Raw genomic sequence first — 15,581 nt, forward strand, 5'->3', positions numbered from 1 at the left:
TTGGATAAATTCATGCATATAAGTCACATATTTTCCACATCAAATAAAGAGTTTGACTTTTCTTAATATCATATCCATTTAAACCATGTCTGCAAGAGTATAAAATATCAAATCAAAGAACTTCAGTCTGAATTCTATCTTCACTAATTTCTAGATGGGAAAGCTTAGAAAAGTTAATCAACTTATTTGACTATTAGTATTTTTTTTCTTTTAAAAAATAGTTATAATGCTACCTACATCTTAGAGTTGTTAAGAAAATTAAATGAGAATACATAAATTCATATACACATATACACGCATATACATGTATACTCCCACATATATATACAAATAAATGGTATTCAGTAAATGCTAACTGAAACAAAGGAATTAATAAGAAGCACTGGGTAACAATTTTATACTGAAATATTACACAATCTAGAAGAGGTGGACAAAATTCTTGAAACACACATATTACCTAAACTGACTCAAGAAGAAATAGAAAATTTCAACAGACCAATAACAAGTAAAGAGACTGAGTCAGTAAACAAAACTTCTCAACAAAGAGAAGTCCTGGACCAGATAGCTGTACTAGTAAATTCTCCAACATTTGAGAAAAATTAACATGAATTCTTCCCAAAACCTTTAAAAAAATTAAAGAAAAGCAAACACTTCCTACCTATATGATAATGAGGCCAACATTACCTTGATACCAAATCCAGGTAAGACAGCACAGAAAAGAAAATTACAGACTAATATCTTTTACACATATAGATATAAAATTCTCAACAAAACATTAGCATATTGAATCCAACAGCACATTAAAAGGATTATTCACCATGACAAAGCAGGATTTATCCCAGGAATGCAAAAGTGGTTCAACACACAAAAAAATCAATGTAATACATCACATTAATAGAACAAAGGGGAAGAAATTCACATGATTATCTCAATCGATGCAGAAAAGGCATTTGACAAAATCCAACACCCTTTCAGGATAAAAACTCTTAGAAATTTAGGAGTAGAGGGCAAGTTCCTCAACATGATAAAGGATATTTATGAAAAATCCACAGCTAACATCATACTCAATGGCAAAAGACTGAAAAGCTTTCCCTCTAAGATCAGGAACGAGATAATGATGCCTGCTTTCATGGCTATACAGCATTATACTGGAAGTTCAACCCAGCACTATTAGACAAGCAAAAGGTGGGGGGCTGGGGGGGGGGGGAGGTGAGGGAAAAGAGGGAGGACAAAAGGCATCAAAATTGGTAGGGAAGAGGTAAAACTATCTCTATTTGCATATGACATGATCCTACATATGGAAAACTCTAAAGAATCCACAAGAAAGCTATTGGAGCTAACAAGCAAATTTAGCAAAAGTTGTAATCTTGTGAGATTAACACACACAAATCACTTGTCTGTCTATATACCAGCAATAAGCAATCCAAAAGAAAATTAAGAAACCATTTCTATTTATAATAGCATCTAAAATAATTAAATACTTAGGAATAAATCTAACAAAGGACATGAAAGTCTTATACACTGAAAGCTATAAAACATTGCTGAGAAAATTTTTAAAAGACTTATATAAATGGAAATGTTCATCAATAGGAAGACTTAACATTGTTAAGATATCAATACTATCCAAAGCAATCAACAGATGCAGTGAAATATCTATCAAAATTCCAAAACTCTTTATCACAGAAATGGAAAAGCCAATCCTCAAACTTATACAGAATTGTAAGGGCTCCCAATAGCCAAAACAATCTTGAAAAGGAATAAAGTTGGAAGACTCATGATTCCTGATTTCAAAATTCACTACAAAGGTACAGTAATTAAAACAGTATGGTACTGGCATAAGAACAGATATACAGACCAATTAAACAGATTAGAGGGCCCTGAAATATACACAGTGTATTGATTTTTGACAAGAGTGCCAAGGATATTCAATGAGGAAAGAACATCTTTTCAACAAATAGTGTTGGGAAAACTGGCTCTTTGCAATATGGATGAACCTTAAACACATTATGTTTAGTGAAATAAGCCAGACATAGAAGAACAAATATTGTCTGGTTTCAACTTACATGAAGTATCTAGAATAGGCAAATTCATAGAGAAAGATAGTAAAATAGAGGTTACGGGGGGAATAGGGGGAGTTATTGTTTAATGGACACAAAGTTTTCGTTGCAGATGATTAAAAGTTTTGGGTAGAGATAGTGGTGATGGTTATACAACATTGCAGATATATTAATGTCATTGAGTTGCATATTTATAAATGGTTAAAATATTAAATATTATGTATATTTCACCATAATTTTTTCTAAAAGAAGCATTAGGTATACTTGTAAAATTATTTTTGGTCACCAGGCAGAGGGATACTTTTGGACACTTCTAATGGATAAGGATGTAGTTTAGTATTGTTAAATTTACTTAGATTTTACCCCCAAACCTAGTGCTTTAGAGTTTCCAAAGAACTTTCATACATTTTAACAAATTTAATCTTCACACCCACACTGAGCAGTGGACAAATTTTTTAGATGAGAAAAATGTGAGGCTCAGCAAGGTTAAATGACATGTTCAAGTAATAATTAAATAAAATAATCTGTGTAAAATACTTAGCAGTGTTTGGCATAAAGTAAGTATTCAGGAGGCTTTAGTTACTATATTATAACTAAAAAGTGGGTGCCGAAGGCGGGAACAGGCAGAGATTCTACTCCCAGAATCTCCTAGAAAGCCAAGGATGGCTGCTCTAGCAGCAATTATTTTAAAAATCCTAACTGCACAAAGTCCATGGGTCACCTGCACCATCCCTGATGCATGAAGGAGGATATCCATTATTTTTTTTTGCAGGCAATTCAATCCTGTCTGACATACACCTCACCAGCTATGAAAGGGGCTTAATCTTTCAATTTTCTCAAATATAGGTACTTAAATGCATTTATCTTGCCCTGGAATGCTGTGTCTCTCAGTTTCATAATGTGAAAGAGCAAAACAACCAAAATTCTGTGGTGTATGATCTGGGCCCTGATGAATTCCTTTCTAGAATGACATCTCTAATTAGAGAACCAATAAAAAAAATTAATTAAAGGTTAAAACTCAATAAAGCTATGTCTACAGATATTAATCTGATAGATATTTCCCTGAGACTGCACAATCCCTGTAGGCCACAAGCCTCCTTAGCAACCTACTGAAGTGGGAGAGTTTGTTTGGTGTTTATTGCATACAGAGACCCTGATATGCCCAGAGCAATGGGTCACATTATCTGAAGGAAAGAAGGTCCATAGCCCTAAGTGTATTTGTTTAGACTGTCCTGATAATGGATTCAGAAACAGTCAACTTTGACAGTGAACATCACCCTAAGGTAGCCCGTGCTTTCTGGAAATCAAGACAATTGTTCAAACAACTGAAGGCACAAACACTATGGAATTGTCTCAGGTTATAGGAAGGCGGAAAAGGTACAAAAAACAGAACAATGTATTTTGTGATTTATAAGACCAAGATAGTGATCGTTCATCTTGTTGCTTAGGGGATCAAAATATAAAGTTATGCCACCATTTCAAGGCTTTTATATGTGACAGAGCTACTCTTTTCTAAAAATTTGGTCACTGAGGTATCTGGATGGCCCAGTTGGTTAAACATCTGACTCTCAATTTCAGCTCAGGTCATGATCTCATGGATTGTGAGTTCAAGCCCCACATCGGTCCCTGCACTGACAGTGTGGAGGCTACTTGGGATTCTCTCTCTCTCTCCCCCTACTCTCTCTGCCTCACTCCGACTTGCTCTCTCTCTCAAAATAAATAAATAAACTAAAAAAAAATTAATCATTATTTCACATGTATTTCAAATGAAACTCTCTTAGCTCAGTTTGGGGCAAAGAGTTTTCCTAGTCCAGACTCCAGTCTAACATGCTTCCTCTACTCCTCCAATTGATGTGAATGACAAAAACACTGTAGAGATGAAGTCTCCTGAGTACATAATTTCTCTACTAATCACATAAAAACATATAGTTTTAATCCTTTTAATGATAATTTGTATATGCAATAAAACCTAGATCAGCAAAAATATTAAAGAATTTAGAGTTCTGGTTAATAAAATTTTCTTAGGGGTCACCAGAAAATACCTTATTTTATCAGCCTTGCTTGTGATTAAAAATTGCCCTATGAGTCCGAACCCACTGTCCTGCCTTAACCAACATTTTTACCCACCACAATCAAACACAATTCTGCTACCCCTGATCACTACTATATGCTGCACATATGTTGTTTGATGGAGATGACTCACTACGGTAAAATACTCTCCCAATCTCCATATTCTTCTTTTATTTATTTGTTTATTTGTTTATCATTATTATTATTCATTTTAGAGAGAGCATGAGCATGGGAGAGGGCTAAGGAAAAGAGAGAGAGAGAATCTTAAGCATGCTCCACACTCAGCATGGAGCCTGATGTGGAGCTTGGTCCCACGACCTTAGGATCATGACCAGAGCTGAAATCAAGAGTCAAATGCTCAACCAACTGAGCCACCCAGGCGACGCATCAATCTCCATATTCTTCTTACTCTCTACAATCTCACTGATGCTGTGTGAGAAGAATTTTTAAAAAGTGGTCCAAATTCATTAACTATGTAACAATATATTCCCCCATGAAAAACAGCATTGTTGTTTTTAGCAAAATTAGGTAAGTAACATGTCAACTATGCTGATGTTATGTCTAGTAGAAAATAAGGCTCATACCCAATTTTTAAACGTGAAGAATTTTAAATGTAGAAACACTGAAATTAAACAGAGGGTTTGCACAGATCATTAAAAAGGTTTCTAAGACTGGAATAGGAATGACTACCCAGATTCAGGGTAAACCAGTAAATTTAGCTCACATCAATGTTCCAAGGGAAGTCAAGGAGAAAAATATTTCAGAACTACTTAGAGACATCAGGGAAGGATTGAACCACTGACAGAAAAATATTTTCTGACAAAATATACTCCTGTCCTTAATATGGATATCAATTTCATAGGGAATAAAATTTGCTCTAAAAATCCTGCTGTAGAAAAATCAAATTTTGACAATTTGAACAATAGAATTTTCTTTCATTCAGGTATCCCAAAATCTCTGGTAATACCAGGTGTGGCTAATTTGTACCTGAGGCACTTTCAAAGTCAGTCCTTAAGTGAAGCAAATCCTTAACATCTCTGTTCCTTGAAAGATAGGAGTTTTGACAGACATCCTACCTTTCCTCACAAGGAAGATGGTAATCTACCAAATGCAAAAGAGTAATCGATAGCAAATAAACAACTAAAATAGATGTGAAACCTCACTAGATTTGTTTTTTACGCTATGTAGTAAGCTTCTTACTGAGGATTTTAGTAAAGTGATTTATACTTTATTATTACTTTAAGCACATTAAAATGCCTTTGTTCACTTTATACACCCCATACACAAAGAAGCCGCTGCGCTCAGATTTGTTGCACTCAGATTTGGTGGTTAATATAATCAGGTTAATATGTTAAAAAGAACTTGACACGGAAATTATTAATGAGTAGAACAAGGTCACTACTTCTGAGCTGAGGTCACTTACAAAGAATGCACAAATGAAATTAAGGTTGACTTTATTTACTTGACTATCTTCTTACATTGGATTCCTTTGGCAACATATCTTTAAACATTTAAAGCCCTGTTTACAAGGAGGCTCTGAAAGAAGCTTCAAACCATTATGTCCCTAATTGAATTCCCCAGGAGTCCAGTAAACTCAGAGGAATAAAGAAAAATCATAACATTTGCTAAATCATCTCAAAACATATTTCACTGCAAGGTTATGTGACCTGTTTTGAGGTTTAAAGATGAATGAGAAAATACTACTGAATGCTTCATTATTTCAACTAAAATCAAAAAGGAATCTTACCTATTAGTGGTGAGCTAATTAAATCTGCCCAGTTTTAACTTTTCTTCCAGGAGAAATCAGACAACAAACAACAATAGCATTTTATAGTGTATGTGACCACTCTCCCAGAGCATAAAAGCTCTTGAGGAGGAAGAAAGTGTCTTTAACCAAAGACAATTATTCACAGTAAAGGTATGAGAGCGAGCTAACAGAAATTTGTGGTCTCCAGGGAAAGTAGCATTTTATCTGTGAATTCAGAACAAACCAGGTGGAAAAAGAGAAAGTAAAAGTTTTTTTGCAACAAACGAGTAACATGCCTCCTTCCCAATTAACTTTCCGGTTCTAATTTGACTTTAAAATCAGCTTTTATGATCATTTTATTCATAGTTCCTTTGTATGCTCCTGTGTTTGTTGTGACTACTAAGCAAAAACATGAGGATCTTAGCATTTCCAAAAGAATGTTGAATTCCTCTCTACTTACCTGGTTTGTATGTTATTCCAGGGGGGAAGAGGAAGCCCTGCTGGGCGGCAGCAGCTGCTGCCAGGGTCCGCTGGTCATGTGGAAAAATTGGGATCATGAGCGGAGGCATGTGACCCTGAACCTGCTAAACAGAAGAGAGCCTATGATCAGACAGAGAACAAATGTATGCCAAGAAGTATTTGTTTTTCACTCCTGCTGGTGTGCTGGTACCCAAACAGCCACCCACTTCTGACCTCATTCCGAAGCGGCTCCCTGAGAAAACACAGGCAGAAGTTACCAAATCCCTGTTCTTAGATCCCATTAGGACTCCAAGGACAAAACCTTGTCGTGAATTTGCCTCATCCCTGCTTCCACCAAATTGTGGTGAATGGTTTTTCTTTTATCTCGACTCTTTTCTTTTCCTTTTTTTCTTTTTTTTTTCCTTAAAACAATCGGAAGAAATAAGTTTGCTTCTTACACTGTGCAATGTTGAAAGGTTTTGCCCTTTGACCTGCTTTGCATTCTGTCTGCCCTTTATTTGGAAAACAGCGTTTAGTATCTCTTGGTCAGAAAATAATGTCTAATTGTTATATATTCCAAATGCTTTATCTCCCCAGTTTAGGTATCTTCTTTCAAAGCCTTACCACATTATGTTAAACATATAGCTCTTTAGATTTAAGGCTACTACATCTTGGCTCCCAATTAAACTAATATTCTTTGCCATACACACCTCGATGTAACATATAAATTGCTTGTCTGGCATAGCAGTTTTACAGCTTTATGCACTACCATGTAGCTCAGTAATTATGGAGTTGTATTCAGAGAGCATTTCATAATAAATCCTACTATATCAAATTTCATTTGACCTCAATAAATGTATCAAAGAGCACAAAAATGCAAAATAGAAAATCTTCACTCTATATCTGTATTTGTATTCCATATAAAGAAAATAAGAGCTATGACAAAATCATGCCTGTGAAATCACATTTTAATTTCCTAGCTCCCTTTTTTTTTACTCTACACATGCTACCCTGATTCCAGTATAGCATCACAGTAAGGTACTGCCCTGGCTTTTAGTGCCTGATTTCATAGGTTGAACTATAGGACTTTTGTTATTTAAAGATCAAAACTAGGATGTACTAACAGAGATGCTCTTTAAGTTCAAACTGGGTCTTTGGGCTCTTTACTAGTATAAAAGAGCTGCATTATATCCTGTTTAAGATACAAACATTTACCAGTAATTCTAGCAACCCCAAACCCTTCCCCCATTTAAATTCTTAAATCTTCTCTTTAGGCAAAATTCCATACACTGGCTGATGACCCTGTTTACATAGCGCCAACTTGCCTTGTCCTGTCCCTGTTCCCTCCACAGCCAGGGACATGGTGCAAAAATGCTTCTGTGTGGGTCTAAGAGGTTTCATTTACCAACAGCTTTTCTCTAGGGAAAGCCCTAAGATGTGGGTTAATAAAGGGCAAACAAAAAATAAACACTTTACAGTATTTTTCTGAATTCATTTCTCAGGAAAATCAACTTATAATAAAAAGGTCTTTGTGCAATTACTACCTTGCCAGTGGGGCGTGAAAGAAACTAGCTTTGGGCAGCTATTTCTACCATTTTAGCTGAGGTAAGCCCGAGTTTTGTATGTTAGAGTACAAACTTAGCCTGCGTAAATTGGAGCTGATCCCCTTGTGCCCAGGTCTTGCCTTTAACCCTGAAGAAAAGCACTAGGTTGGCTGTTCAACTCAAGCTTGCTGTGACCTGATGCAAACCTGAGATGTCAAAGATGAGGGCACTGTTCTATGTCAGAAAATAAAACACGGTCTTTTTGGTAGGACTGTTCAGTGCAAGAGCACATCAAAGGAAATCGTTTCATTTTCTTCTAGAAATATGGTTCCTAGCATGTACCTAGAACATAGCACAGATGCTTGATGCTTTAAAGGGGAACAAGTGAGAGGTCTGTCTAGCTATCATATTTATTTATTCTTTCCTTCTTTGTAACGAACATTTATTAAGTTATTATTATGTGCTACGGATCTTGAGAGGCAGCTGAAAAAAAGGAGCTATTTAGCTTGGGAGAGAAAAGATACAAGGCTATCTTCATATGGCAAAAGAATCAGATTAAGTGTGAGCAGTTACAAAGGGCAGAACTAGACTTAAGAAAGGGATTTTAGGGGAGTTTAATGTAGAGAAGAATTTTCTAATAATGACTTATTCAACAATCATTCTGATTAAAGAGTCGCGTGTGTCATATTCCCTAGAGGTAGTCAAGTAAAGGCTGTATACCCACACGTTAGGGATCCTTTAAAGGATCAACATAACTAAACCCCTGACTAGATAATGACCTAGAGAGCCTTTCCAACTCTACGATCCAGATTGTTTCAAATTCAGCATTAGGAAGATAACGTGATGTACTCATTGCTTTATTCATTCATTTACCACATATTTGTTCAGAATCTACGATGCCTACAGAAGCTTTGTTATCAATCTTATCTGACCTTAAATCTATACACTGCCATTTCCTTGGCCATGTGATCATGAACAGTTACTTAACCTTCCTGAGTCTATTTCCTCATCTAAAAGCTAATGATATTATCTTACATGGTTATTGTGAGGATTCAATAGACCAGAAAAGTAACACTTGTGGCACAGTGACTGGCACATAATAGGCACTCAGTAAATGTAAGAACCCTCCTTTTTTTCATATGCAGTTTGCATATTCTGTTCTAGAAAATTATCAAATTACTAAAAAACACACACACACAGACACACACACACACACACACACAAGAAACAGTGACTCTTACCCATAACTCTACTTCAGAAAAGAAAATATGAACCAACTAAATAATTCAATTTGACAGGCAGAGGCTTGTCATGTTCTTAGCAGACAGTAGGCCACACAGAGCATTATCCCATCCCAAGTATCTAGAAAACCATAAAATAGAAGAGGTGGGATTACAAGGATCATCTGAAGATGCAATTTGGGAATGTTAGTGTTATTCATTAAACAGCATCTTAGGATAAAAATATAATTTTACTTCTACATTGGTGCCCAAGCTCTTCAGATCATGAGACAACATAAGGGGATCAATGGCAATTAAGCATCAGACCTTAATTCTTGAATCTTGGTGCATGAAGATATTTCTTTTGTAACTAGCTACATACGTGAGATGACTAACTAAACCGTCTAAGGTCAATGTCAATGCCAAAGAGCTGTAGGTGTTTCACATTAACATAAGTTGTAAGAATTTAGGGAAGTTCCTTTCTGTCCATCATCCTCTACAAAGCAGGATATGTTAGAAACTTTCAAGGCTATTAGTTTTGAGGCAGCTTCAGTAAATTGGGGGATAAAGTAAGTAAGAAGGGGGACAGAAGACATTGTGAAAGCAATCGTAATGATAGAATCAGAGTTGGAACAGAGTTTAGAGCTGATCTAACCTACTAGTTCTCAGAGTGTGATACCTGACCAGTAATATCAGCAACATCTGAGAACTTCAAAAAAGCAAATTATCAAGCCCCGCCCCCCCTTCCAGATCTATGAATCAGAAACTCTGGGAGCTAGGCCCAACAATCTAATATTTAGACTAAAATTTAATTCAGGGAAGTGATTCTCAAACTTTAGCACGTATCTAGTTCAGCTAGAGGGCTTGTTAAAACAAAGACTGCTCGGCTCTACCGTCCCTCCCTGCCCGCTGCCAGAGCCTCTAAATCAGTAGATGTGAGGTGGGGTCCGAGAGTGTACTTTCCCAGCAAGTATCCAGGTAAAGCAGACAGTGTGGCCCAGGAAACACTCTCTGAGAATCACTAATCTAAGCCAAACCTCACACTACACACATAGGGAAACAGGTGCCTAGAGCAGGTAAAAGACATGGCTTGTGGTCACACTATCTACGACAGGGCTGGATTGGAGTCCAGAACTGCTCATCACCCTGTCCAGTGCTTTTTCCACTACATCACATGGACTTCAGTGATAGGAAAGAGAGAAATCATGTGTGTATGTTCTTTGGGTAAAGAAAATCTGGAGGGCTGCAACCAAAACAAAATTTCTATTTCAGAGGTGGATTGTTGGAGTGACTCTGGAGTAGGGATAGTATATTGTTCAGTTCCAGTTTGTTCCTTCTTCTCTCTTCTTTGTACCCTGAACAATTTGATCAATTAAAGCCACTGTCATTAATTTCAAAAATGTATTATATTTTTTTTTTAATTTTTTTTTCAACTTTTATTTATTTTTGCGACAGAGAGAGACAGAGCATGAACGGGGGGAGGGGCAGAGAGAGAGGGACACACAGAATCGGAAACAGGCTCCAGGCTCTGAGCCATCAGCCCAGAGCCCGACGCGGGGCTCGAACTCTCAGACCGCGAGATAGTGACCTGGCTGAAGTCCGACGCTTAACCGACTGCGCCACCCAGGCGCCCCAAAAATGTATTATATTTATTAACAGTAATTATTTAGCTCCAAATGATAAACTTGCCCTTAACTTATTTCAAGGAAAACAATGATGTGAATAATCAAAATGTCCCTTATTAAAGACAAGACAAAATACTCTGTAGCAATTAGAATCTAGACCAAGAGAAGATGATGAAGCACTCCTCTTGTAGCTCTAATTATAGAGGTAATAATAGTGATGATGATGGTAATGATAATCATCATCATCACAGTTGCCAATATTTTCCAGTGTTTCCTATATGTCAAGCACTGGGAAAATGATTTACATGATCTATCTCATTTAATCCTCAAACCTCTGTGAGGTATTTACTATTATTCTCCTCATTCACTTAATGAGAAAGACAAAACCATGAGAGTCTCGGTAGGTTGGCCAATTAAAAAGTGCTACAGCCAGGATTCAAGTCCAGGTTTCAGGATCAAAGTCTACATTTTTAAGTACCATATTATATTAAGCATCAAGTCGTCTTTTGCTAAACAGACCTAAGTGAGATAAGGAATATAATGCTTTGTAATAACAGATGACTGAAAGTTTCATAAATGTAATCGTAAATTTACATGCATTTTAAATAAATACTATAGAGAGATCCCATGTACTTGTCCCTAATAGCCATAACTTGAAAAACTACAGTACACTATCACAACCAGGATATTGACATTGATACAATCCAACAACCTTATTCAGATTTCCCCAGTGTGATATTATTTTAAAGGAATTATGCGTCTTAAAAACTCACAAGGGTAGTGGAGGTCTATGAATACTTGCAACTACCACCTTTTATAGAAAGCTGACCAGTATGGCCCAGTGCAAGTAATATGAGGAGAAAGCATGTATTAAAGCAATATTTTACCCCTTTCGTAGCTTTCCATTTATTGTACTTGTACTTACTAGAAAATTATTGATTGAATGTGGGACAGAAATGGAAAGCAAGAACAAAGAAGGGAGGAGAGATAAAGAAAGAGCGCTTGGCAGCCACACAAGAATCACATAAGCATCCAGGATATTTCTCTCCTATAGAAGTTGTGAGTTCTGTTTACTGCACTGAGTGTCAGGGCTTAGGACAGATAAAGAATTGTGAATATACAGAAAAGCCCCACCCCGCTCTGAAGAATGTAAGCTTACCTTCCCTCTTCCTTCCCATCATCCTATCTTCCCATTTGATGACATGCCGGGGAAGGCAGTCACATTGGAAGCAGCAACTTCCAAAAATATTTTACGAAAGAATAAAAACTAATAGAATTCCCCTCACTCCATCAAAGAATTGCCAGTCTCCACATGTCTTTCCCAAGAAGTTATCAAAATTTCAAATAGCATCTTCTTTTCTTGAAAGTGTAGCTTTCCCTTAGCACAAATTCAAAGATCCTTTCATTATTCCACAGGTAAAAATGATTTGGTTAATACAAAGAGTAAAATTTGACGTGGCCAAAAATATCTCTCTGAACATGAAACCAAAGTCAGCACTAACCGGCTGGGTATGTCACTTGACTGATCACGAGAAACCAGAAACTACATCGTAGGTGAAGCTGAGTCAGGGCATCATGAAAGAAACAAACCGCAGGTGCCCAAGTACAACTGACCATCGATTCTAAACTTCCACAGTCCCTGACCAAAGTGTTACCCTTTTGCAGAAAGTGGGGAACACATTCTTGATCAAATAGGCTACGTGCCCAGAAATTTTAAGTGCTTGGTGTTCACATCTTTCAGACAATCAAGACAGCAGCAAGACGCATGTGAAACACTTGGGTTCTGTCTCTTCCTATCTGTAAAACAGCATTGTTGCATCAATACTTATCCCTTTGTTTTCTCTGTGCTAAGTTGTTGATGATGCCGTGTTTTGCCATCTGCCCCAGAGCTTCATTAAAGATACATGAATGGGCTAACTGGCCTGATATCTTGTGAGGAACAGGTGCTATTGTTTGTCCCTGAAGACTTGTACTAAAGATATGACTCAGAATACTTGAGAAAGAGCATCTGCAGCAGTCAGTCAGAGAGCAACTTGGCAGAGACCTGGCTATGCGCTAATATGCAAACAGAGTGACACTCAGGGGGGCTCATTTTCTCTTTCGTGAAGATTATTTAACTTTTTTGGTGATGGGAAATATGTATTTGTATTGAAAATCATGAGTATATTAATGTCTAATACTGAGTTAAAACCAGTGAGCAAGTGAAGATTATTTTAAGGCTTTATTTCTAGTAAATCATTCCTCATGTGGTTTAATTGAAGAAAGCTTCTTTAATCTGTTGGAAGGAATTGTTTCCAATGTTTGTAAATGATGACAGAGAAAGGGAGACCGAGATAGAAAATAAAGAGTGGGAAAGAGCAGTTGGAGAGGGAGGGGGGCACAGGGAGGGAATTTCCTGAAGGCTCTGTTCTTTATTGCAAAGAATAGCTGAGTCATTTGTATAAAATGCTACCACTGTAAAAGCCTCCATGTCTAAAGAGGAAGAAATAAAGGACCCAGAAACCTTGCATGAAAAGCCTTCAAAGTCAGGGAGGTGTCTTCTTAGTGCCAAAAAGTACATGCCAAACTGTATATGGATCTCCGTTAACTCTGAAGAGTTAGGAGGGAAAGGGTCTCATTTGGTAGGATACATGCATGCCTTAACATAAAACCGTTTCAAACCTGGTTTTGCTTAAATCCTGTCTAAAATGTCGACCATGTTCTGTCTTATTTTAGAAAGCATAATGTAGTAGTCAGCATATTGAAGTTCTCTTGGTCGACCATAGTTGGAAGTACACAAAGGAGCCTTATATTATATATGACCTACTACCTATTCATTAATTTTTTCAATTCATTAATCACCTATCATGAAATAAATTGAGTGTCCTGAATGGCCTGTGGCATTTATATTTCTATATGCTCCACTGCTTTTATCACAAGGCTAAGGATATAGTAGGCATGTTGTAACAACTGATCAATGTGAGGAGCACCTTAGACCAAAGAGCCAGTTTTCTGGGCACCGATATGCATTGGTTAATGCAATGAATCACTTTTATTAGTAGTAAAAATAATAATAATAATAAAGAATGACTTTTAAATACGTCTTGGTATCACCTTCTTTGCTTTTCATTTGTCTTTTAGCAAATCTCTGCTTGTAGAGAATCTACCTGGATCTGGTAGGAGAAAAAAAAATCAAATTTCATCAGGAACAATTCTGGGACACAAAAGACTATTTGAGAACAGAGTCCCATCTTCCCAGATGTTTCCCATCAACTTGCAATGGATAGACATTATGTAACTGCATCCGGAATTCCTGCTTTGTTTTTGTTTGTTGGTTTGTTGGTAGCAAATATTCTGTCCCTTCCCCCCATCATCTTTGTCTCTCTGTCTCACTCTCTCAGGGCCCACCAGGATAATACACAAAACAACTTGTTACCATTGTTAACATTCATCTTTAATGTAATGCAATTTCTTCCAAGAACTGTGCATACTACTGCCACCACTCTTTTCAAAATCCTCACTAAAGGGCCTAGAAAAATCATGAAAAGGTAGAACAAACTCAAGATATTATAATCCAAAGACATCCTTTTAAAAACCCTGTCTTTATTCTTTTAGAGTCTTATGTTTCAGTTTGAACCTCAATTAAGAGCTGACTTTATACTTATGATATATGCTTTTCTGCATGTATATTATACCTCAGTAAGAAGTTAATTGAAGGAAAAAAGAGAAAATAACTTCAGTAGTCAACTTGTCTTTACTAATTTACACTGCTAAATATATTTCATAAAATATCTAAAATATTCACAGAAGAAATAAAAAAAAACATATCTTGTCTCTAGTTCACTATGTCCCCACTCTAACAAGAGTAAGACATGCAAACAGAGCAATTTTTTTTACTAGGTTGGTCTTTAAGATAGTTATTTAAATCCACATCACAATCTGCATTTTCCAGGTTTCTTCCTTGGTTATACAGGACAGAAATGATCATTGAATGTAAGAGCACAATAACTCCATCCATCAGGTCAATAGCACAAGTTCTAAAAATCTTCTTTAGGTGCATATTCAGAGAGAGATACTAATAACCTTGAAAGAGCCAATCCTGTCCTTTGTGTTAACACTTCTTTTTATAATCTCAGCATACTGTATATACCCACTCTATTTATAGCTTCTAAAATGGGCAAATAACTCATTAATCTACCAGGATCATCAGTAGTCAAATGTCACTTCTTTATCTCTTGTTCACTTTATTTTATTTATTTATTTATTTTGAGAGAGACAGAGAGAGAGAGGGTGAGTGCATGAGCACACACGCATGAGCAGGTGGTGGGTATAGAGAGAGGGAGAGAGAGAATCCCAAGTAGGCTTTGCGCTGACAGTGGGGCTAAATCTCATGAACCATGAGATCATGACCAGAGCTGAAATCAAGAGTTGGTTGTTTAACCAACTAAGCCCTCCAAGCACCCCGATCTCATTCATTTGTACATGTTCTGTTTAAATACTGAATTTTGAAAGAAAAGAACATGGATTTAGCACTAATATAATCATAATTCCTAGTATCTCTTACTTATTTGTCCTCTTACTCTTGGAAATAAAGAGCTCCACACATATAAGATGACCTCTTAGGCTCCCAAGAAATATGTCACTTTATAAAGAGGTCTATAGTGCCTGTCTTTAATCACCTGACCAGCAGCCATTTATTGAGCACCTAGTACTATCTGACTGGTACTGTGCTAGGCACTGGGAATATAAAGATGGCTTAGAGAAGTCTATAGCCTTATTTTATCAGGTAGTGGTGCTAGGTTTGTTTTCACTTACATAATAGTACAAATCATCCAGTTTGTCAGCTTACTTGGGAACAGGGTCAACAGAGAAAGTAAAGA

At 36.7% G+C, this 15,581-nt stretch overlaps 1 protein-coding gene across 17 annotated transcripts in view; it reads right to left on the minus strand.

The window, feature by feature from the left end:
• SOX6 (SRY-box transcription factor 6) overlaps positions 1–15,581 on the minus strand; it is a 614,016-nt gene that overhangs the window by 124,752 nt on the left and 473,683 nt on the right. For 11 of the 17 annotated variants that reach the window (XM_047877037.1, XM_047877035.1, XM_047877036.1 and 8 more), the window contains one exon: positions 6,335–6,458. In XM_047877037.1, the coding sequence (XP_047732993.1) occupies positions 6,335–6,458 (124 nt within the window). The remainder of the gene's footprint in view (positions 1–6,334; positions 6,459–15,581) is intronic. The other 6 variants (XM_047877042.1, XM_047877031.1, XM_047877045.1 and 3 more) reach the window with 1 other exon arrangement.

This window comes from Prionailurus viverrinus, chromosome D1 (genome assembly GCF_022837055.1).
Source record: "Prionailurus viverrinus isolate Anna chromosome D1, UM_Priviv_1.0, whole genome shotgun sequence".
Lineage (NCBI taxonomy): Eukaryota > Metazoa > Chordata > Mammalia > Carnivora > Felidae > Prionailurus > Prionailurus viverrinus.